The sequence below is a fragment of the Pseudoliparis swirei genome, chromosome 1 (genome assembly GCF_029220125.1).
Source record: "Pseudoliparis swirei isolate HS2019 ecotype Mariana Trench chromosome 1, NWPU_hadal_v1, whole genome shotgun sequence".
Classification (NCBI taxonomy): domain Eukaryota; kingdom Metazoa; phylum Chordata; class Actinopteri; order Perciformes; family Liparidae; genus Pseudoliparis; species Pseudoliparis swirei.
This window is the reverse complement of record NC_079388.1, coordinates 15,279,573-15,305,030: the sequence shown is the minus strand read 5'-3', so window position 1 is coordinate 15,305,030 and position 25,458 is coordinate 15,279,573. Positions and strand designations below refer to the sequence as shown.

The window sequence follows — 25,458 nt, the reverse complement described above, 5'->3', positions numbered from 1 at the left end:
GGCTATAGTTTATATATATTACAGGGGCTAGCAAATGACTCAGTTCATTCTGACATTCCATGTGGGTGACTTTTTATTAGACTCCATGCCACTTAAATAGTTGAATTTGTGGCAAAAAATATATAAACTTATCAAATTAAACAGTGGAAACTGCAACCAAACGTGTCTGTAAGTTTTAATGTTGAAGTGTGCATGTTGCAGATCACGTTAGAGAAAACAAAAAGAATCCGCGAAACTGTAAATTCGGTTTCAACCGTTTAACATTTGAATACAGAGGACGGTTTCATAAAAGAGATGAAACCCACTATTGACGCCCTCGAGTCACGTGACTTGCACCCAGGCTGTGATAGGCTGCCCGAGTGTGACACACTTGGGCACCCGGTTGATTCTGATTGGTTCTCAGGGGCTTCCAACTGTTGGAGCATGCGCAGTAGCTCTAGCGCTGAAATTCAAAATTTGAACGGTTGTTTTTGTGCAGCGAGTAAGAAGAGGAAGAGAAGAGAAGCCGAGAGCCACGTCCTGTTTGTGTACACGCAGTGTGCACAGCGTTTCAACAGCGTTGTTAAAATATTGATCGATAGGGATAAATCATTCCGAAATGGATCCATTTACTGAGGTAAGTCGACGAGGCAACGTAAATGACTTCAGCTAACTAACGGCAGATATCGTGTAGCGTTAGCTAGCTATGGGACGTTTGACATTACTAATGCTAACGTAACGTTTCCTCTTTTTATCCTAATTATGGCAGGAGACTAACGTGTTTACATCCATAAAACTGTGGCGTATGCTGATGTTACCGGACATAAGTGTATGATAATGTGATGTGTTTCAAATGGTTAAAAAAAAAATCACGTTTATTTGTACTGTCACTCGTCTATCACCACAAATCTAAAATAACAACTAGTGTAACATTTAGCTTGTGACTTACCAGAATCGTCATAGCTATAACTTAGGTTATGTAACGTTAAGTGGACATGTTTGGCCATTTCGTCATATTTTTTTCTGACTGACCAGTTCACTTTTGAACTGCATCACCAAAACCCCACATAACTTGACGTTATTCAAATTAAACAGCTTTGCCTCCATTTATGGCAATGGTATGTGTCAGCACTGGAACTTGTCCAACACTTTCTTTCTCTGCCTTGATGCGCTCATGCAGTTGTAACAAGCTTACATGATGTATTGCTCTTGCTCCTCCAGTATCTGAGCCAACAGGATTTGAATTTTCAAATCCAGGAACCTCGAGCAGGAGTGTCTCATGCCTGAGGAATGCTGTTAAAAGTGACCACGTTTTCCACACTTTGAAGGGCGCAGTGCGGCTGCAGGAATGTGTTTGGGCTTTCACAGTCAACATACAGGACAGTAAATCAGATTGTGAGGCCTCCAAGGAAAAGGAATGTCACGTTAAAACGAGAAGAAAAGGGGGCGAGAGGGCAAGCAAACAGAAGCCGTTTTAAAGAATCTGAGTGGAAAAAGACTGTTTTATAGATTGTGTAGCACGTATAGACAGACCATGTGCCGTTTCCATTTCCACACTTTTTTTTACTCGCAGATCAAGCAAATATTTGGGAGGGAGAATCAGCTTATTTTGGCCAAATTGCAAGTATTATTTTAAAAACAGGCCTGAGTCAAATTATATGGCACAACGTAGATAAAAATCAGTTTCCATGCCTTTTTTCTGATCCATCACAAGAAATCGATTCACAATTTGGGTTCTCCGCTTATTCATTTTTCATTCTGCCATATAGGGTAATTGTCTGAGACTAGTATCATCTTGCTCTGTTGGACAGTGAATAAGTGTGTTTACTAAAATGTTTTAACTATTTCTTTAATGACATAAAGGGCAACTAAAGCATGCAGGAAATTAAATATTTCTGAACACTTATTCACACGTTGATTTAAACTGTAAAATGATTCAGGTATTCCCGTTGATGTAGCGTGAGAGCAGATACTCTCAATCACTGTCATCGTGTTGATGTTTGACTTGCTGTGGGAGCGCGCTCCTAAGAGACACTGCAGAATGTACAGAAAACACATTTATGGTTGTGGGGGGGGGAGAAGACTTGGATGAAAAACATTTCTTCTGTACACTGGCAGATGGACATAAAAAGCAACAATTTAATGCAATCCAATCCAATTGTCTTGCTATAAATGATACCTTTGTGGAACTTAAAATGTAATGTATTTAGTTACTTTAATAGGTGTTTTCTACCCGACTACAGATTGTGATGTTATTCTTTCCATCCTAAGCAAGTATAAAGCAGCCACTAACAATGTTTTTTGTTTTGTCAAACCAGAAACTGTTGGAGCGGACCCGAGCCCGCAGAGAAAATCTGCAGAGGAAAATGGCAGAGAGACCAAATGCAGCAAACAGGCAGATGGTCAAACGGTCCAGAGAGCCGCTGGCTGACACCAATAGTGTGATCAGCGCGCCGGTTATCGATAAAGGTACGAACACATTTGTTGGATTGCTGTCTACTGAGACGTGTCCCATCAGTTTGACCACTGAACTGCAGCGCCGATCTTTGCTTCTATTTATTTCCCCGTTCCTTCCTCCCAGTTCCACAGGTGTCGTCCAACCCTTCTCCCTCCAAGCGCAGGTGCTCAGAGGAGAATCTCTCGCCTGCAGCCGGTGAGGAAAACCAAGAGCCCGTGACGACGCGGGCCGTGACTCCGATGCTCTCAGATCCTCCCACCGACAAGAAACCCCCGGTGGGGCCGGCCAGCGTCCGTCCTACCGCCTCCCTGGAGAAGACGGCTACCCGGCCGGCTGTCCAGCCTCAGCGAGGGCAGCTGAAAACCCCCGAGCCAGAGAAAACGACCGTCACCCCAGCTCCTAGCCCTCCAATCAGCAGAGAAGTAGAGACGGTGCCTGCCAGTTCAGCCCTGCAAAGCAACAAGGAGGACCTGGTGGAAGTCACAGCTCCACCTGCTGCCGGCATGAAGTCTCGTCTGCAGAGGCTTGCACAGCAGAGAAAGTACTGGGATGGTGATGGTACGAATATGTTGGTTTTCATCTAGAATGTTTAGAGACGCAATCTATAATCAAGATTGTAATGGGAATTTTATATATTTAGTTCTATTATCTTTGACACTATGTGAACGGGCTGCTGTGTAAATCGTTTTCTGTCCTGTAAAGGTTACGAAGCATATTGCATAACATCCCCCGTGCCTTTTCTCACAAAAACAATCACTTTTGGAGACAGATTATAACAAAGGACGAAGACTGATTGATAGGTGTTATAACTCCCAGGATCTTTTTGAATATCCTCATCAAGGTACCTGATCATTTGATTACTCATCGGGTGATCTGATCATTTGATTACTCATCGGGTGATCTGATCATCTGATTGCTCATCGAAGGACTCAAAGACGAATGTCTCCTTCCGGACCCTCCTTCTTGTTTCCCTACATGTTGTTTCATTGACTCTTCGGTGCACCCTTGGCAGACTCCTGAGGGACTCTGTGTAACGGTGAACATGAATGAATTATTTCATAGACAAGTTCCGGTTTTTCGATTATCGTCATTTCAGTAAAAAAAACTCAAAATGTTGCCGTCACAAGATGGAAACGAAAAATAAGCAGCTTCGCACAAAAATAACAACAAATATCTTGGCGTTTCAAGACATTTGGCAGTTTTAGTCGTAACGGTGTGTGTTCATTCTGTCATATGTATGCCTGAGTCATAGTTTGTCCCTGCCCTCGATTCCAGACTCCTCTGATGCAGTTCCAGACTGCTCTCCCCCGTCCCCGTTGAGGAAACAAGCGGAGGTCGCAGTAGCTGCCGCCCCCGCCGTGTCCTCGGACACTCCGGTTGGGAGGAGAGGCCGCCTCGCCAACCTCGCCGCCACCATCGGAACCTGGGAAGACGACATGAGCCATGCTAACATTCCCACTGGGGCTGCAAAAGAGAAGCCTGTTCATAAGTTAGCAGTCAGAAGCGCTGCTGTGGCTGCCTGCACTAAACCAGGTGCTGCAGGCCACGTGGCGGCAAGCAGCCGGTCTGCACCCAGCTCCCAGGTAGGTTTACCTAATATTGTCTAATTGTTCAGCGTAAGCACTTCTGTATGATTCATATAATACACGGTGTCTGTTCCCTGTCCACGCAGCAGCTTTGTTTTGTTCTAAATGCCTAGTTAGACCCCCAGAAGACCAGGAGGAACCCAACTTGTGGTGTTTTTGAATGTGCTTTATAAATAAAACTATTTTATGACTTCTTAACAGGTTCAGAATTTACCAGCAAAGCCGAGACGAATGCTTCTCCCGAGCCCTGAGGAGGCAGACGTTCCTGCAGCCAGGCCAGCACTTATGTCAGGAATCAGTCCTCAGAAGAGTTCCAATCAAGGGGTGACCTTCCCCTCTAGCCCCCAGAAGAGTGCCCTCCAGATTAAAGCCGTACCATCTAGCCCCCACAAGGCTGGTCCCTCCTCTTTAACATCAGTGCCTCAAAGTCCCCTGAGGAATCAGGCCCCCTCTCGGGGTCTCACCTCCAGCCCCCAGAAGCCAGGCCTCCGTGCCAAGCCCACCACCGCTGGAGCCTCTGGCCCTCAAGAAATGGCCACTGCTGCAGCACCTGGTGAGCCATGTTGCAATAAACTTTATAATTATTTCATAAGATAAAAATGTTCACATTTTCTTATCTGTGGCAGAAATGGTAAGATGTGTCAGAATTATTGAATTAGTTGAAAAACTATTTAGGTTGCATTATAAGAGTATCTTTACAGATGTTTCACACCATTTCTATATACATAAATATATATATATATTTGATGGACGCATATTGCAGGCTTCGATAACTCGTACTTTTGAATATTCACAAGCCAGCAATATTAACGGCTAGATTTCTTTAGTATTTACTTCTTTCCTCCGCGTGTCTAAATTTGTTTATATATATATATATTTTTTCCTCATTGCCAACAGGTGTAAAAACTTTTCTGGAGCGTTTTGCAGAGAGGTGCCAGGAGCGCACCAACCAGTGCTCCCCAGCTGGGGGCGCTACCCAGTCCAAGACTCCCACTGTAACTCCATCATCAGTCACAACAAACACCAGACTGATGCAGGAGAGACTCAAAGCTGCCCAGACTGCAAACACAACCACTGCTGATCTCACCCAAAGACAGAAGCTGGTAAATTAATGTTAGAGATACCTTCTCCCCTAATTGTTGCAACCATTTTATTTGATAACACAAAACTAGCATTTAATTTTTTTCTGAAAAAACGACTATTTTCAGGAGCGAGAGTCTGAGCTGGCTCAGATTCGTAGCCGGTTCCAGAAGAACAACAACAACAACATGTGGAAAAACAAAGATGAAGCAGCAGAAGTCAATAAATATACAGACATCAAGGTTGGCCAATAAGCACCTGACACAAATCTCAATATTGTCGTGCTTTCGTAGCAAATGCAAGATTATATTTAATGAAAATCAATATGTGTTTTAGGAGCAGCCTGCCACGCCTGTGGAGGCTGAAGTTCCCCGATGTGCGCCACAGGATGAACTCACAGCACCTTCTGCTGAGAGGATGCCGACACCCCCAAAGTGCACTCGGCCAGGTATTCAAACACATTTAATTTTTGTGTTCGGCCATTTCGATTTATTTGAGTGATCAGTTCCTGGCTTTGGAAGTTTTATCCATTCGGCTCTCTTGATTCTGAGAAGAATGTTGGCTCATTAAAGCTGAAAGCTGTGCCTCAAGTAAAAAGTTAGGCATTACCATCACGCTGTCTGTTACTCAAGATATGGGGAAGCGAAGTTTAGTTATTGCAAGATTTGGAAGACCTTATGACATGAAATGTTTTATTGCCTAAAGTTTTACGGTAAACATCTCTTGAGTCTTATTGTTAACTTCCCTTCTAAAAGAGGGCTTTGAATGTCACCGTAACATGAATGTTTACAGGTATTGGTAGAGGTGTTCATGTTGGTATCATATGTTCCGTTGAGTGCTGAAAAACTGGGTAAATATACCGTAATGCGTTTTCTAACTAAGATTATGTGACTTGCAGATCCTGTGTTGATGGCGTCGCCGCCCACCTCAACATCCAGTCCTCTGAGGGTCGTCGTTCCTGCTGTCGAGAAAACAACTGATGGAACTTCAGAAGAGGAGGAGGAGGAGGTGGTCAAGGAGATAGAGATGAATGTGGACCAGTCCATCAACTCTGCTGTTATCAACGATCTGTTTGATAGAGCTCTGGGCCAGAGTGATGAGGAGGAGGAGGAGGAGGAAGATCCTTTGAATATCTCCTCCATGTCGCTCCTCACTCCACTGGCGGAGACTGTGGCCGCTGTGGTGAAGAGTCCCGAGAGACGCGTGATGGTAGGCACGAACGTGACGTCGCTCTCCACCACTTGCATCTACTTCCTGTTCAGAGTTTCAGCGAGGCAAACATGACAACACGTCTTTGTGTGTCCGCGCAGACGTCGACTCCAGCCGGCTCATTCAATGTGAAGAGCAACCCTTCAGGCAACGTTTCCAAACCCAGCAAGTTCCAGAGAACCAACGTGACGCGGACCGCCTCCTCAGAGGCCTTGGACGACGACCTCAAACTGCCTTATAGGTCAGTGCTCCCATCTGGTGTCACTCAGATGGATTGGAGTTGGCCGTCGTCGTTGCAGGACACGTGTGTCTCATCCTCTCGTTCCGTGTGTGTGTGTGTGTGTGTTAGCATCGACGCCTACAGGTCCACCAGGGTCAAGGAGGCCGAGAGACCCGTCGTCAAACAGGTGATTGTGAGAAACGTGGACGTCTCTCGCAGAGCAGAGGAACCAAGAGGATCCGGTCTCTCCAGCATCAAGCAGAGGATGAAGGTTTGGGATAAATACTTAACTTAATGTTTATTCATGTGACAGAGTGCTGCAGGAAAAAGTCCTAAAGCCTAGAAATCACACTGAAAAGTTAATTTACAACCCAACGTTTGCTTTTTTTTAACTTCTGGAGACAGAATTTGTTCTTCAAACAACATAAAGATGCCGTCGTCCCTGCAGCTCTCTCGAAGTTCTAGTTCGTCTCACGGGGTTCAAACATTTCTCTCGTTTCTTTTAGATTCTGACAACTGACATGAACCTGCAGCAGACGGTCATTCACCAGGCCAGCCAGGCGCTGAACTGCTGCACGGACGAGGAGCACGGCCGAGGCTCCCAGGTGGAGGCGGAAGCCGAGAGGCTGCTGCTGATCGCGAGTGAGTTGATCCAGACGACAAACGGTCCACTCGTGGTAGACACACCTGCAAGTGGTTTTAGCTTTTATTTAGGAAACTTTCTTTATTCAAATGATAATGGAATAATCCTTGTCTCACTAAGGACATTTCTTATTTTTGTAATCATGTTGGCTGTTTTAATGCCATTTTAGGTAGAGTAACCAGGCGTTTATACATCTTCTTTGTATAAATGATGAAGCCACAATACGACTGCACCCCGTACGTCTATATTTAAGCTCCTCCTATCTTTACTCGTTTCAAAGCTTGACTTTCGGTCCTTTTGACTTTCTTAGCGGAGAAGAGGGAAGCTTTGAAGGCAGAGCTGGACCGTCTGAAAGGGGACCCAAAGGGCCAGAAAAAGGCCTCTGCAGCCCCAGAACTTTCCAGCATGTCGGCCTCCAAGGGCTCCATCACCCTGCAGGAGTTGCGCCTGCCTCTCAAGGCCGACTTCGTCTGCTCCGTTGCCAACAAGCCAGGTAGGCGCAACATGCTCAGAACCACGGTTCAGCCATTTAAAGCAACACTCCATTGTTGTTCCACATTATCTCCACACATCAGGGCCCGGTTTCAGTAAGCCTGTTTAACAAACTGAGCCTGAGCCTAAACTCTGAGATCACTAATCCTGAGGTTCCAGAACTGCTGATCAGATTCAGTTCAATCAAACGACATCATCCATGGAGCTCCGATACCACAATTCAGTGGAAACGGGTAAATTAATGACAGACACTGCGCTTAAATGTAGAGAAATGTATTGATGGATTTATTATTTTTTCAGGATCTCGAGTCTGAGTCAAAAGCAAAGAGAATTAAAAAAAACTTTTATTTACTGTTGTCCACGAATAGTTTTCTAAATTTCATTTCCTTAAAACCTTTTAGACATCTATTTGGATCTTTGCTCAACATCCAGTGGCTTTATTTCAGCTACTTCAACCAATGTAAATTACAACAAACTATCTGCAGCCTGTTTATAATATATAGAAAAACTACATGCTGCAGGGGGCTACGTCTTGATTGATTGATACAATTATTAATTCATCCTATGTGTCTCAGTTTGACTGCTGTCCTTTGAGCACACGGTGGCACGCGGAGGTTTTATTCTGAGCCGAGTTCACCTCACGCTGTGTAATATTTAAACGGGAAGGCAAAATAATGGTATTGCCATTCGTGTTCATAATCAAATAATTCCATTGAAGCTTTTATATCTGGATGTAGTCACTCTCTGAGTGGTTGTCATGCTGCTGGTCGTTAATATTATTCTGCCAATTATTTCAGAGTCAACCAAACACTCGTTCTTCGTGATGATTCGGGCTGGAGCGGAGAACACCGTGGCCACGCCTCTAGCCAGCACGCACCACGGCCTCAGCGGAGACACCTTGGCGTTCCCCACCAAGTTCACCATGTAAGTGCTGCACACGGCCTCTGATGCATTAAACCTGAACTCAATAGACGTAAACATGACATTCGGATTCCATCATTTTACATGGTGTTTAGTGTTTGATAACAACACTTATTCAACACATCGATGCAGAATCAGTGATTTCTTTTAAATCACTTCTTAAAACAAATTTTGATAGAGGAGCTTTTAAGTGATGTCGTCCTTTTTATGCAGTTCTTTGGTTCCCCTAATTTAGTTTGCCTTGTTCTTCATTTAGTATTTTACCATTCCATTTGTTTGACCTTGCTTCTCTGTAGAGCACTTTGTAAACTCTGTTTTTAAAGGTGCTATATAAATAAAGTTATTATTATTATAGAATTGAACATGTTTATATTGAACATAATTATGTTCGTTAGACTCGACAGTTTGACCTTTTCACACTTTGTGGATTCTAATAAAAAACCTTCTGACCAGATCCCATACTGGTGAATAATATATGATTTATAATAATACTTCAAATTTATACAGCGCTTTTCTCGACACTCAAAGATGCTTAAAGAAGATGAAGTTGCTCATGATTGTTCACTTTCTTCCTCATTTTCAGATCTGATGTATCCAGTGACTTTGACATTGACATTGAGGTCTATTCCTTGGTGAGTGTCTTATTTTATTTTATTATTTTAAATGTATTTAAACCAGGAAATGCCTCCATTGAGATTAAAAATCTCCTTTACAAGAGAGTCCTGGCCAAGACGGCAGCAGCAGCACGTTACACAAAGTTTCAGACAAGACAACAAAAAACAGTGACAGACAATATAAGAAAAAGAAAGGTCATTTTTTTAGGTCACAGCATGAATAAAACCAAAACTAAGACACATGTCATCATAACCCAGTTACATAATGGTTTACAGAGACCAGAATAATAATACTGTCATCATATTTCCACTATACTTAATGGTGACCTTCCTCTAGCCCCCAGAAGAGTGCCTCCAGATTAAAGCTGCACCATCTAGCCCCCACAAGGCTGGTCCCTCCTCTTTAACATCAGTGCCTCAAAGTCCCCTGAGGAATCAGGCCCCCTCTCGGGGTCTCACCTCCAGCCCCCAGAAGCCAGGCCTCCGTGCCAAGCCCACCACCGCTGGAGCCTCTGGCCCTCAAGAAATGGCCACTGCTGCAGCACCTGGTGAGCCATGTTGCAATAAACTTTATAATTATTTCATAAGATAAAAATGTTCACATTTTCTTATCTGTGGCAGAAATGGTAAGATGTGTCAGAATTATTGAATTAGTTGAAAAACTATTTAGGTTGCATTATAAGAGTATCTTTACAGATGTTTCACACCATTTCTATATACATAAATATATATATATATTTGATGGACGCATATTGCAGGCTTCGATAACTCGTACTTTTGGATATTCACAAGCCAGCAATATTAACGGCTAGATTTCTTTAGTATTTACTTCTTTCCTCCACGTGTCTAAATTTGTTTATATATATATATATATTTTTTTCCTCATTGCCAACAGGTGTAAAATCTTTTCTGGAGCGTTTTGCAGAGAGGTGCCAGGAGCGCACCAACCAGTGCTCCCCAGCTGGGGGCGCTACCCAGTCCAAGACTCCCACTGTAACTCCATCATCAGTCACAACAAACACCAGACTGATGCAGGAGAGACTCAAAGCTGCCCAGACTGCAAACACAACCACTGCTGATCTCACCCAAAGACAGAAGCTGGTAAATTAATGTTAGAGATACCGTCTCCCCTTATTGTTGCAACCATTTTACTTGATAACACAAAACTAGCATTTAATTTTTTTCTGAAAAAACGACTATTTTCAGGAGCGAGAGTCTGAGCTGGCTCAGATTCGTAGCCGGTTCCAGAAGAACAACAACAACAACATGTGGAAAAACAAAGATGAAGCAGCAGAAGTCAATAAATATACAGACATCAAGGTTGGCCAATAAGCACCTGACACAAATCTCAATATTGTCGTGCTTTCAGCAAATGCAAGATTATATTTAATGAAAATCAATATGTGTTTTAGGAGCAGCCTGCCACGCCTGTGGAGGCTGAAGTTCCCCGATGTGCGCCACAGGATGAACTCACAGCACCTTCTGCTGAGAGGATGCCGACACCCCCAAAGTGCACTCGGCCAGGTATTCAAACACATTTAATTTTTGTGTTCGCCATTTCGATTTATTTGAGTGATCAGTTCCTGGCTTTGGAAGTTTTATCCATTCGGCTCTCTTGATTCTGAGAAGAATGTTGGCTCATTAAAGCTGAAAGCTGTGCCTCAAGTAAAAAGTTAGGCATTACCATCACGCTGTCTGTTACTCAAGATATGGGGAAGCGAAGTTTAGTTATTGCAAGATTTGGAAGACCTTATGACATGAAATGTTTTATTGCCTGAAGTTTTACGGTAAACATCTCTTGAGTCTTATTGTTAACTTCCCTTCTAAAAGAGGGCTTTGAATGTCACCGTAACATGAATGTTTACAGGTATTGGTAGAGGTGTTCATGTTGGTATCATATGTTCCGTTGAGTGCTGAAAAACTGGGTAAATATACCGTAATGCGTTTTCTAACTAAGATTATGTGACTTGCAGATCCTGTGTTGATGGCGTCGCCACCTCAACATCCAGTCCTCTGAGGGTCGCGTTCCTGCTGTCGAGAAAACAACTGATGGAACTTCAGAAGAGGAGGAGGAGGTGGTCAAGGAGATAGAGATGAATGTGGACCAGTCCATCAACTCTGCTGTTATCAACGATCTGTTTGATAGAGCTCTGGGCCAGAGTGATGAGGAGGAGGAGGAGGAGGAAGATCCTTTGAATATCTCCTCCATGTCGCTCCTCACTCCACTGGCGGAGACTGTGGCCGCTGTGGTGAAGAGTCCCGAGAGACGCGTGATGGTAGGCACGAATGTGACGTCGCTCTCCACCACTTGCATCTACTTCCTGTTCAGAGTTTCAGCGAGGCAAACATGACAACACGTCTTTGTGTGTCCGTGCAGACGTCGACTCCAGCCGTCTCATTCAATGTGAAGAGCAATCCTTCAGGCAATGTTTCCAAACCCAGCGAGTTCCAGAGAACCAACGTGGCGCGGACCGCCTCATCAGAGGCCTTGGACGACGACCTCAAACTGCCTTATAGGTCAGTGCTCCCATCTGGTGTCACTCAGATGGATTGGAGTTGGCCGTCGTCGTTGCAGGACACGCGTGTCTCATCCTCTCGTTCCGTGTGTGTGTGTGTGTTAGCATCGACGCCTACAGGTCCACCAGGGTCAAGGAGGCCGAGAGACCCGTCGTCAAACAGGTGATTGTGAGAAACGTGGACGTCTCTCGCAGAGCAGAGGAACCAAGAGGATCCGGTCTCTCCAGCATCAAGCAGAGGATGAAGGTTTGGGATAAATACTTAACTTAATGTTTATTCATGCGACAGAGTGCTGCAGGAAAAAGTCCTAAAGCCTAGAAATCACACTGAAAAGTTAATTTACAACCCAACGTTTGCTTTTTTTTTACTTCTGGAGACAGAATTTGTTCTTCAAACAACATAAAGATGCCGTCCCCTGCAGCTCTCAAGTTCTAGTTCGTCTCACGGGTTCAAACATTTCTCGTTTCTTTTAGATTCTGACAACTGACATGAACCTGCAGACGGTCATTCACCAGGCCAGCCAGGCGCTGAACTGCTGCACGGACGAGGAGCACGGCCGAGGCTCCCAGGTGGAGGCGGAAGCCGAGAGGCTGCTGCTGATCGCGAGTGAGTTGATCCAGACGACAAACGGTCCACTCGTGGTAGACACACCTGCAAGTGGTTTTAGCTTTTATTTAGGAAAATTCCTTTATTCAAATGATAATGGAATAATCCTTGTGTCTCACTAAGGACATTTCTTATTTTTGTAATCATGTTGGCTGTTTTAATGCCATTTTAGGTAGAGTAACCAGGCGTTTAGGAATCTTCTTTGTATAAATGATGAAGCCACAATACGTCTACACCCCGTACGTCTATATTTAAGCTCCTCCTATCTTTACTCGTTTCAAAGCTTGACTTTCGGTCCTTTTGACTTTCTTAGCGGAGAAGAGGGAAGCTTTGAAGGCAGAGCTGGACCGTCTGAAAGGGGACCCAAAGGGCCAGAAAAAGGCCTCTGCAGCCCCAGAACTTTCCAGCATGTCGGCCTCCAAGGGCTCCATCACCCTGCAGGAGTTGCGCCTGCCTCTCAAGGCCGACTTCGTCTGCTCCGTTGCCAACAAGCCAGGTAGGCGCAACATGCTCAGAACCACGGTTCAGCCATTTAAAGCAACACTCCACTGTTGTTCCACATTATCTCCACACATCAGGGCCCGGTTTCAGTAAGCCGGTTTCACAAACTGAGCCTGAGCCTAAACTCTGAGATCACAAATCCTGAGGTTCCAGAACTGCTGATCAGATTCAGTTCAATCAAACGACATCATCCATGGAGCTCCGATACCACAATTCAGTGGAAACGGGTAAATTAATGACAGACACTGCGCTTTAATGTAGAGAAATTTATTGATGGATTTATTATTTTTTCAGGATCTCGAGTCTGAGTCAAAAGCAAAGAGAATTTAAAAAAAACGTTTATTTACTGTTGTCCACGAATAGTTTTCTAAATTTCATTTCCTTAAAACCTTTTAGACATCTATTTGGATCTTTGCTCAACATCCAGTGGCTTTATTTCAGCTACTTCAACCAATGTAAATTACAACAAACTATCTGCAGCCTGTTTATAATATATAGAAAAACTACATGCTGCAGGGGGCTACGTCTTGATTGATTGATACAATTATTAATTCATCCTATGTGTCTCAGTTTGACTGCTGTCCTTTGAGCACACGGTGGCACGCGGAGGTTTTATTCTGAGCCGAGTTGACCTCACGCTGTGTAATATTTAAACGGGAAGGCAAAATAATGGTATTGCCATTCGTGTTCATAATCAAATAATTCCATTGAAGCTTTTATATCTGGATGTAGTCACTCTCTGAGTGGTTGTCGTGCTGCTGGTCGTTAATATTATTCTGCCAATTATTTCAGAGTCAACCAAACACTCGTTCTTCGTGATGATTCGTGCTGGAGCGGAGAACACCGTGGCCACGCCTCTAGCCAGCACGCACCACGGCCTCAGTGGAGACACCTTGGCGTTCCCCACCAAGTTCACCATGTAAGTGCTGCACACGGCCTCTGATGCATTAAACCTGAACTCAATAGACGTAAACATGACATTCGGATTCCATCATTTTACATGGTGTTTAGTGTTTGATAACAACACTTATTCAACACATCGATGCAGAATCAGTGATTTCTTTTAAATCACTTCTTAAAACATATTTTGATAGAGGAGCTTTTAAGTGATGTCGTCCTTTTTATGCAGTTCTTTGGTTCCCCTAATTTAGTTTGTCTTGTTCTTCATTTAGTATTTTACCATTCCATTTGTTTGGCCTTGCTTCTCTGTAGAGCACTTTGTAAACTCTGTTTTTAAAGGTGCTATATAAATAAAGTTATTATTATTATAGAATTGAACATGTTTATATTGAACATAATTATGTTCGTTAGACTCGACAGTTTGACCTTTTCACACTTTGTGGATTCTAATAAAAAACCTTCTGACCAGATCCCATACTCGTGAATAATATATGATTTATAATAATACTTCAAATTTATACAACGCTTTTCTCGACACTCAAAGATGCTTAAAGAAGATGAAGTTGCTCATGATTGTTCACTTTCTTCCTCATTTTCAGATCTGATGTCTCCAGTGACTTTGACATTGACATTGAGGTCTATTCCTTGGTGAGTGTCTTATTTTATTATTTTAAATGTATTTAAACCAGGAAATGCCTCCATTGAGATTAAAAATCTCCTTTACAAGAGAGTCCTGGCCAAGACGGCAGCAGCAGCACGTTACACAAAGTTTCAGACAAGACAACAAAAAACAGTGACAGACAATATAAGAAAAAGAAAGGTCATTTTTTTAGGTCACAGCATGAATAAAACCAAAACTAAGACACATGTCATCATAACCCAGTTACATAATGGTTTACAGAGACCAGAATAATAATACTGTCATCATATTTCCACTATACTTAATGGTTTTGTTTGTCATCTTACTCTTTAGAAACAAAACTGTAACGTGTACTGCAGCTACCGGGTTTCCAAAGGCAGTGATTTCCTTTTTGTTATGAAAGGGTATTAAATTTTTTCCCAAAAAATGATGTAAAAACTCAAGCTAAACTAGCAAACGCACTGTGAGAACTAACTAAATAAAGAGTTTGGGCACAAGATTCCATAAAATGTATTTGGTTGTGTTGCTGAGAACTCGGCTGCTCTTATTGAGTTTCTCCCTCCGCATCAACGTGTTTTTATCATTGAGCCGCTGATGCATCGTCATCTTGTGACGCCCTCAGGTGCAGAAGCGTGACGTCTGCAACGACAAGAAGAAGAAGCCCAACAAGTCCAAGGTAACGCCACAACGAGCTTCTGTTTCACTATTATTGGAAAACACTTTGCAAGTCAATCATGGAGCTTTATTTAATACTTAAAGTGTGGCTGTGTGTGTGTCCAGATAATATGGAGCCAGGTTCATGACGCCCATTATATGTGTATGTCGGTATGAACCGTTTCTGTATCAACTCCCTCACGTGTCGGTGGGTGTGCACTGTGTGGGCGGAGCCTAAAGAGTCACCGTTTCTCTTCACAGCTTCTGGAGGTCTTTTTTATTCAGCGGAGAGGAATGTTAACGACTCATCCCTCAGACTAGTTATTGTCACTCCCGTTTGTCCTCTTGAAGCGAACATACTTTTTTAACTCTTTGCGTGACTTCTGTTTCTCCAGGCGATCACTCCAAAGAGATTCCTCGCCATCACTGTAAGTATTTCAAATGCGTTTGCAGCACAGCAAACTTCCTTTCCTTTATATTGCTATATATCAGAATGTAACTACTTCTCATTTGCCTGACTTAAATTTGCTGGTTTCACCTCCTTGTCTTGCAGAAAAGTGTCCAAACACCAGGTATGTTGCACAAAAAACAAAACTTTTCCATTGAGTCGGAGATATTCAAAATTGTGTCGGCCGAATCGGTGAAGCGTAAACACGAGCCTGGCAGGAGTCGACGCACGCTTCCCTTTCCTGATATTGTCGGCAGGTGTCGTTTAGTTGAACGAAAATAGTTCCCTGTGTGAAAATGCTCTCGGCAACGTCTGTGCGTTATCTTAAATAACAGGCTCACGATGTCTGGAAAGAGACGATGCTGTGGTTTCACTCCAGAGCTATCGAGATTGATAAGCAGCAAAACGGGGACGAGGAAAATATGTTTTCTTTTATTTCGGTGTGAACTGTCCCTTTCTTTTCTTTTCTTTTTTAATGATGTCGTTCTTTCCGTGTGAAGTGATGGCCAGTCCAGGAGGCCCCAACGCTGTTCACACCAGCCGCTTCGTCCTGGTCGGATCACACAAGCTCACCCTGTCCTCGATTGGCATGAACAAGTTTCCTTTGGAGAAGGTATAGAAACCATTAATATCACCTTTAAAAAAAATGTTTATCTCATGTCCGTTGTCCCACATTCTCACTTTCAGAGCACTCTCGTTCTCTTCTGTACATTCCATCTATGTGACGAGCCTCCGTCTGCCGATGCCGTGTGTGATGCCGACATGTGGCTCATATCACATATTTACTCCAGGCCTCAGAGACTCTCAGTAACCCCATTTGTTGTCCCTCTGCACTCATTCACCGCCCTAATATCTTTCTTTTAGATCAAGTATGAAGGAAGTGAAAGAGAACTACTCGGTGACATGTTTCATACCAAGGTTACTACACGTCCTCACGGATGTTTGTTTTGTTTGTGTGGGAAATTGGCGAACACACGATAACAAGGAATACATTTCACGTCATGGTGGCACTAACGATCTGAACATGAATGTCTAATTGCGATCTGTGATTTTTAACCATTTTTTTAAACCTTTCAACCATTCATTTCTTATTTTTTATCCTCATCTTGTGGTGTAAATTGCGTGAATGGTGAACGGTGAACATGATATCTGAGCTTTTACTAAAGTGTCTGTACTTTTTGCCTCAAGGTGCCGTTCTTGTGCCCACTGGAGGGCCACGTCTACCTCAGGATGCAGTGTGAGGTTGGCTGCAAAGTGGAGGAGAAGGGCTTCCTGGTGAGCGCAGGCCGAGCAAATCGAATCATCACAGGTTATTAACTTATGCTGAGGCTGGTATTGATTTATTTATTAAATTTTTTTTTTTTCCTAGACGATGTTTGACGATGTCAGTGGATTTGGAGTCTGGCACAGGAGGTGGTGCGTCTTGTCGGGATACTGCATCTCCTACTGGACCTACCCAGACGACGAGAGGCGCAAGGTAAATAATAATATGCACGAGCCGCCGACAGCTTTACAAATAGACGTTTTATTGATCTATTAAAAGCCACGGTGGCGATCTGTAACCTGCACACTGGTTTGATTTATGAGGCCGTACATCGCATTTCATAATATCATCAATATCATGAATAGATGCACACTGAGCCGTGAGACCCACACACTGGTACCAGGGAACTCTTAACCCTCCTGTTACCTTAGGGTCAATTTGACCCCATTCAATGTTTAATGTCGGTGTTCTTTGGGGTCAATTTGACCCCAGGCTGTTTTTCACTGTGTCAAACATATAAGAAATATCAACTTTTTTATATATTTAAAGGGCTATTTAGGTAGTCAACAAACAAACATAAAGTACCTCACACTTAAACTTGGGAAACAATATTAATTCTAATAATTTTCTGGAGGTTTTAATTACTGGGGTCAAATTGGCCCCACGGGTAAAATATGTTAGTAAATATAAAGGTAACAGGAGGGTTAAACATTGAATGGGGTCAAATTGACCCTAAGGCAACAGGAGGGTAAAGCCATCGCATTTTATAAACATTTATCCATTTAGATGTTGTTGTTGTTGATGTTTTTCCAGTGGGTTCTCATCCAGTAGAGTTTAAGGGGTGCACATCAGAGCATCAATGAAAATAACGATGTAAAGAATAAAGATGTGACTCTCGTCTTAAGCGTGTCGTCTGAAGCCGTCTCTTGAAGTCGCATCTGAATTGTTTACATCACAGGACTTCCCCCATGAACTTATACATTTGTGAAGAGAACCACATCCATACTCTTTGTATTGGCGACTCTCGCACATATCTTCTGTGCCGACTTCTGACCGGGTTTGACCTCTTTGTGTCTTCTTTCTTTTGTCAGAATCCCATCGGGCGCCTCAACCTGTCCAGCTGCACCAGTAAGAAGGTGGAGCCAGTCAACAGGGAGTTCTGCGCCCGACCCCACACGTTTGAGCTCATCACGGTCCGCCCCCAAAGAGACGACGACAGGGAAACCCTCGTGAGCCAGTGCCAGGACACCATGTGTGTCACCAAGTAAGTGGTGCCCGTGGCCACCAGGGCTGCACAATATTAGGGGAAACGGTGACATTGCAATGCTTTCTAGTTTGTTCTTCTTCTGGGAAACACTGCAATATGAAAAACATTCAGGAATATTCACCATCAGGGTTCGTAAACCTGGAAAAGTCATGACCTTTTTATAATTGTTTCCAGGCCTGGAAAAGTAATTTAAAAAAAATTAGATCTCAAAAGTCATGGAAATGTGTTATATTCATGTTAAATTACACGGTATATATTGTATGCTTTGGAATTCTCATTGTTGGTTTAAATACAATATTTCCTCACTTTCGTGTATACATTGTTAATAGTTGTTTAAGAAAATGTAATAACAACAAATAACCACAAAGAAATGAATCACATTGAATATGATCGTCTGATTTATGTTTTCTGTTTTTTTTATTGTAAAAAAAAAAATAAGATAACACTTTAAATTTGTAGACTACAGAAAATAATACATATACTTATTTAGGCTTACAGTAAATGAGCAATTGTCATAAAAATGCCAAGAATAAGACTATTAGGCAAGTCTTATTATTGCAATTTGTATGATAATTGCTCATTTACTGTAAGCCTAAATAAGTATATAATTTGTTAACAAAGGTTAAAGGTTATTTCACAAGTTTCAAAAAGTGCTCCCTATTTCTTTTTAAATGCCCCTGTATGTTTGTTTTTGTTTGTGTATTTTTGTTTGTGTATTTTATTCAGTCAATCAAATCAAATACAATACAATATTATCCTATATAATATACAAAAGAGAGACTGAAAAGGTATAGGTAGAAGCAAAAAATGCTTATAAATTCCTATCCTAAATTGAAATCAAAATAAATAAGAAAATTAATATAAAATACAGAAGAAAATAAAACAACAACAATACACAAAATAAAAAAACATAATATATTTATATATACTACCACATACATCTTCCATATTAATACGTTTTTAATTACGTCAGTCAGTGGGGCCAAAATTGCCCCCTAAAAAAAGATGTAAATGTCCTACCCTGTCCATCATTAATGGTGACCCTGCACGGCTGAACTCTCGATTGCTTTTCCTTGCAGAAACTGGCTGAGCGCCGACACGAAGGACGAGAGGAATCTGTGGATGACCAAACTGAACCAGATCGTGGTGGACCTGCGGATGTGGCAACCGGACTCCTGCTCCCGGCCGCTGTGATCCCCGATCTGACTCGGGGTCACGGCCTCTTATACCCTTTGGACAATTTCAGTGACGCATGCAATTATATAAAGTGCAATACAGTGTGTGTGAATTGGTAAATATTCTAAACAATCGGACGCATACGTTACAGATCAGGTGAGTCGAGAAAGCCATAGAGACATTTCAGGACAGTATTGTGTGCGGGAGGCGGGGCGAGGCACTATCTTTTTGTATTTTATACATTTCCAGACTGCTTTCATATTCTAATGTCGGGTATTTGTCGAGTTGCCGCAATTTGTTTACGTTACTGCCGATATTTAGTGTCCTCGACACGACGCATGGCTTTAAGTTATTTGGTTTCAAGGCTGGAATCGATGTATATAAATGGTTGGAATCACAGATGGAAGCTGAGCACAGTTTTATCTTATTTTATCCTGCATGAAAGCACAAAACCAAACCGATACCGTCGGTAAATTTATACTTTTAAATATATTAGCTTTCGCAACTTGTGGCAGGATTTACACGCGTTTTTTCTTTTTTCTTCTTCTTCATTGTCATGGAGTTCTACCCCAGCTTTCAATCTGGTTGAAATTGTTAAAATGTTTGTCTTTGTGTGGAAATGAGCGATTTGGAAAACCACGGTAACGGTCCGTCACATCACCGCCGCTAGAACACGACACGCTTGGATTTTATGGAAATGCTTAACGAGCATTTTTTATATGTCTAATTGTGGATCAACCCCATATTTTAGTGGATAAATCAAAACCTTTTTACAGTGTGAAGTTCAGAACTCTACCAGAATCGCCTCAAACGCATCTTATGACTAAATACTTCTCGGCTTATAGGCTGATCCCTCTCTGTTTGAGCCTTGTACACTACCACTGGTGTTTTTAATTAAAGGCTCGTTTACGCAGAAGATAGTTAGTTCTGGTGTTTTTGTTGCTCTACATTCTTAATGGATGCACACACACACACACCGCACTCTGAACACACACAGCTCATGTACCCTGTAGATTTAAGTAAATGCGGATATATTTATTTAAAAAGAAGGGAGACCGGCTTGTTTCTTGGTGATTGCTGAGATTACAAAGCCCCCCCCCCCAGACTTTGCAGTGACCCGGCCGGTGTTGGTAAATGTAATTTCAGGTGAAGATAATAAAAAAGAAACTGTTTTTTCATCCTGTTGTTTATGAACACGCACCAAATGATTTGTTTCTGCTCTGCGTACCTGTTCATCACGGAGAATGTGAGGAAGTGAGGAATACGTGCTCCCAGACTTCACGCTGTGTTTCTACGAGACTTCAATAAATGTCTGCTCTGAACAAAATGGACCAGGTTACTGATGCCGAAGTTCCTTTTGTCATTTTATTGAAATGTAACATTAAATTGAGTCTAAAAATGTGTTTACGATGTGAGATATTTTAATGCCATTGTGTCGTTTGTGTACTAGAAAATGTAAACGGTGTTTTTTTGTTTCACTCTTTATAACGTGAACCAAACAAAAAATAACGAGCACTGATTTTTTTTTTTAAAACACCTCCTGTACCGGCGGCAAGGTTCCATACATTAGTAAACCGTATAACTCGATGTTCTGCTTTAAAAAAAATGTATTTCTATAAAGGCGACGGTTGGTAGCTGGAGTTGGTTTTTGACAACTCGTCACACCAGCTTCAAACTCGTGTCTACCGGCTATTCCCTCAGATTCTTACCAGTTTATCTCCATTCTTACCAGTTCCTATATTGCTGAGCTTGTAGGAGCCTTCGTTTGGTTGACTGTTTACAAAGAGGTCGAGCTGCTCAAATGTTTTTTTTAAAGTACGCTACCGTTCAAAAGTTTGGGGTCAATTAGGAAAAGAAACTTAGAAATGTCCTTATTCCTTACTGGGTTTTTTCCTCAATAAAAATAACATTAAATTAATCAGAAATGCCCTCTATACTTCGTTCATGTGGTAAATGACTATTCTAGGTGTAAAGTCTTGTTTTTAATGAAATCTCTCCACGGGTGTATAGAGGCCCATCTCCAGTGTTCTAATAGTATATTGTTTTATCGCCTTAGAAGACTTAACGGAGGGGAAGAAAACCCTTTTATTGTTAGCACAGCTGAAAACAGTTATGCTGCTGAGAGAAGCTATACAACTGCCCTTCCTTTGAGAAGAACACAATTAATATTTCAAATATAAATCACTATTTCTAACCATGTCAATGTCTACTATATTTTCTATTCATTTTGCAATTCATTTGATCAATAAAAGTGAGTTTTCATGGAAAACAACATTTTCTGGGTGACCCCAAACCTTTGAACAGCAGTGTATTTTAAAAACAAAATACTGGGTACACAGTCACTACACCACAACAAGCGGGCTCATTTCTCCAGTGTCCCTTTAGGCATGAATGTCTGGCGCTGAACAAATAACAAACTCAGTTTGGTTTCCATCTTTTATACAAAAATCACAAAAGTATCCATTTGTAAAGTTTATCTACAAAACATATAAGCGTCATACATTTATTTTCAGCAATTATGCAAAATCCAATCCATGTCCAAGTGGAAGGTGAGATTGTGTTCCATCCATCTGGCGTCCACAGGATGCCTTTTCTCCTGGATGGTGGCGTCTTTGCTGTTGGCAAAAACAAAGCAAAGTATTTCTGGGAAACAGTCCAGAGAACCGAGTGATGTTTTATTCCATTGATGTTTAAGTTGTTGTTATTCTGTTCCCACGTCTCAGCTGCATCGTTCTCCCTGAGCGCTTTGAGGTCTGGGATTTGAATTGGATCAAAAGTTTCCTTTTCAGACGGAGCAGAGACGCACGTATGAAACTGTTCGTGAACGAGTGTAAATGTAGTCATAAGACTATGACTATGGCCCATGTTTGCTTAATAAAGTTTAAAGATGTAAACAGAGTCAAAATATCTATTATAACTATACGAACAGAACAAATAAATGAATGCATTTTAGATATAAGAATACTTTATCGTTATATGATTTAATCTAATAAAAGAAAAATATTACATTTGATTGAGAGAATATCAATTAAAAGTCATACAAAATGTATATAATACTGTCATGAAAATAATATTTTATTTTATTAATTTAATAAATAGAACAAATTAAATTCTGACTTTTCATGACACGGTATTGTATACACCTTGTATAATTTAAAAAAAATATATTCTCAGTCAAATGTAATTTTTTAAAATATTAGATTAAATCATATAACGACAAATTATATGATTTAATCTAATATAAAAGAAATATTACATTTGATTGAGAGGATATCAATAAAAAAAGTCATACAAGATGTATATAGTAATGTGTCATGAAAAGTTCGAATTTTATTTATTTAATAAATAAATGAAATATAGTAGACTTTTCATGACACGGTATTATATACATCTTGTATGACCTTTTTAAAATATATTCTCAATCAAATGTAATATTTTTTTTATATTAGATTAAATAATATAACGATAAATTATATGATTTAATCTAATATAAAAGAAATATTACATGTGATTGAGAGGATATCAATAGAAAAGTCGGTATATCTCTTCTGGGTCCAAGAGGAAGCTACTCCTTCACACCCTCCTCTCGTCAGACGGCCGACGCCGGGCTGACGGGTTATTCTACTTCTACGAAGTCTTCTCGCCCGGGCGCCGCCGAGCCACGCAGAATCCCCGTCCGGACGAAAACCTCAACTAGTGCCGCCGCTAGACGGGTGTCTTCGCGGCGTGGTTCTGCAGCGTCGACGCCTTCCCGTTTCTCCTCCCTTTTAAATGGTATTGTATCTGAATTACAGTGCGGAAGGTTAGAGTAACACCATGAAAGCATTGCCCTAGCATCCAACACCACTGTAAAGAATCTTGGCGTTATCTTTGATCGGGACTTGTCCTTTAACTCCCACGTAAAGCAAATCTCAAGGACTGCATTCTTTCATCTACGTAATATTTCAAAAATCAGGCACATCTTATCTCAAAAAGATGCAGAAAAATTGGTTCACGCGTTCGTTACTTCGAGACTGGATTACTGCAACTCCTTATTATCAGGCTGCTCTAATAAGTCTCTTAGGTCCCTCCAGTTGATCCAGAATGCTGCAGCTCGTGGTCTCACTAAAACTAAGAAAAGAGATCACATCACTCCTGCACTAGCTGCTCTGCACTGGCTCCCAGTAAAATCAAGAATCACTTTAAAAATTCTTCTCTTAACCTACAAAGCCTTGATTGGTGATGCACCATCATATCTAAAGGAGCTTGTAGTACCATATTGCCCCACTAGAGAGCTGCGCTCACTAAATGCGCGGATACTTGTAGTTCCTAGAGTCTTAAAAAGTAGAATGGGAGCCAGAGCCTTTAGTTATCAAGCTCCTCTTTTATGGAACCAGCTTCCAATTTCAGTCCGGGAGGCAGACACAGTCACCTCGTTTAAGAGTAGACTTAAGACTTTCCTCTTTGACAGAGCTTATAGTTAGGGCTGAATCAGGTTTGCCCTGGTCCAGCCCTTGATATGCTGCTATAGGCTTATAGCTGCCGGGGGACGTTTTAGGATGCACTGAGTACCTATCTCCTCTTTTTTTTTCTCTCCTTAAGGATGAATTTTCATCTCTCAATCACACGTTACTAACTCTGCTTTCTCCCCGGAGTCCTTTTGACTTCACGTCTCATGGGGTCATCGGCCCCTATGGGGCGGCATAGATCCTATCTGCCTGATGGATCGTCTGGGTCGTGGATTTCCTGCTCATGACTACGCCACTGTCCTGTTGAGACTCCGCCCACTGTTGAGACTCCGCCCACTCCTCCTCCCCACCGCCATCTGCCTGATGGATCGTGGAGGTCTCCATCGTGGAATATGCCTACTATGAACTATTCATACACTCTGTCATATTCATTGAATGTATTTTAACTCTAAATCTGTCCTTCTGGTCACATTACATCTATTGTTCTGTCCATCCTGGAGAGGGATCCTCCTCTGTTCTCTCCTGCAGGTTTCTTCCCTTTTTTCCCCCTGAAGGGTTATTTGGGAGTTTGTCCTGGTCCGATGTGAGGTTTTGGGGCAGGGATGTCTATGTGTACAGATTGTAAAGCACTCCGAGACAAATTTGTAATTTGTGAAATTGGGCTATACAAATAAACTGAATTGAAAACTGAATTGAATGAAAGCACCCTTCAATCATAAAAAAGAGCCATGAGGATACTCATCAATATTGGGTTCATGGAACACTCAATCACACTGTTTTTAAAGAAAGTCTCTTTATACTTGACAATCTTGATTAAGTTGCATTGTTGAGTCCTGAGAGGTGTTCAGTGGTCTGCTGTGGTGCTGCAGCCTCCAGCTGTGATTGGCTGGTTGACTCTCAGGTGCACCAGGTGACCCATTAAGCAGTGATTGGATGCAGGTTGCAATAAATGCGACCTCTCTGCTTCACACACACATACAGAGCAGCTTCAGGGTGCTTGGGTTTCTGTTGCTTGCAGTGGAATACAGAAATGGCTTGTGGAGTTCATTTGGGGTACGTTTTTAGTTTTTTGTTGCTGCTCTTTTCAGTGTTTGTTGAGTTGATGTACCATTTCTCACTGACTGTCTTGTTTTCCCTCCAGGATCTTTCTAATTTGCTTGCTTCAAGCAGAGCATGTGCGTTGTCTGTGGGCTACACAAGGTGAGCAACACACATGTCGCTGTATTTTATTGGTGTGATTTACTAGCTGTATTTATACTCTTGTTTCTCTTGCAGCTCAGAAATCAAACCGCAACTCGTATGTTGGCTTCACGCAGCAGGGCGGTGGATATGGTGGAAGCGATCCCCAGACTGGACTCAGACGGGCCTCTGGTTCTCCCGGCTCCGCCCGGAGCAGCGGCCTCTACGCACACGCCGTTGGCAGTAGTTCTAGGCAGAGGTTTCCGACCAGCGGCAACAGACAGATTATTTCTCAACCGGCTAAAAGTGTCTATGATTCGGTGAAGTTGGTGCAGAGCAGCGCGGAGTCTAAACCTAACCGGCCAACGAGTATGTTGAGACGAGAAAATGTGCACAAGATGCCCCAAAACAGCTTAAGCGCCCCTTCTGCTTCTATTGCTAGCGGCGGTTCGCTGAGTAAGTACGCCCAAAGACCGACCAGCAAGGCGAGAACGTGGCCAGTCCAGCAGGGTACCCGCAGTACGAGCACCCAGCGGTCCAGCGGTTCTGAATCTCTTCTGGGTCCAAGAGGAAGCTACTCCTTCACACCCTCCTCTCGTCAGACGGCCGACGCCGGGCTGACGGGTTATTCTACTTCTACGAAGTCTTCTCGCTCG

The 25,458-nt window shown here is 42.3% G+C and overlaps 1 protein-coding gene across 4 annotated transcripts; it reads left to right on the top strand.

Annotated features, from left to right (window-relative positions):
- Nucleotides 1-517: 517 nt before the first annotated feature.
- Nucleotides 518-24,924, top strand: anln (anillin, actin binding protein). 4 transcript variants are annotated; one of them, XR_008832073.1, is made up of 26 exons: nt 518-616; nt 2,298-2,448; nt 2,561-2,995; nt 3,713-4,020; nt 4,225-4,576; nt 4,921-5,126; nt 5,232-5,345; nt 5,440-5,551; nt 6,002-6,312; nt 6,414-6,553; nt 6,662-6,803; nt 7,039-7,174; nt 7,486-7,668; nt 8,465-8,591; nt 9,172-9,220; nt 14,989-15,042; nt 15,416-15,448; nt 15,574-15,592; nt 15,969-16,081; nt 16,333-16,386; nt 16,657-16,743; nt 16,838-16,945; nt 17,824-17,996; nt 19,079-19,331; nt 24,765-24,823; nt 24,899-24,924. XR_008832073.1 is itself a non-coding variant. In XM_056417024.1 (24 exons), exons 1-24 carry the CDS (start codon nt 599-601, stop codon nt 19,191-19,193), a joined length of 3,540 nt encoding a protein of 1,179 aa, XP_056272999.1. In that variant the 5' UTR covers nt 518-598; the 3' UTR covers nt 19,194-20,578. The 4 variants fall into 4 exon arrangements, 2 of the variants coding, with proteins under 2 accessions (XP_056272999.1, XP_056273013.1); XR_008832071.1 differs by lacking the exon at nt 24,899-24,924 and having other exon boundaries at nt 24,765-24,867; XM_056417024.1 differs by lacking the exons at nt 24,765-24,823; nt 24,899-24,924 and having other exon boundaries at nt 19,079-20,578.
- The last annotated feature ends 534 nt before the right edge of the window (nt 24,925-25,458 follow it).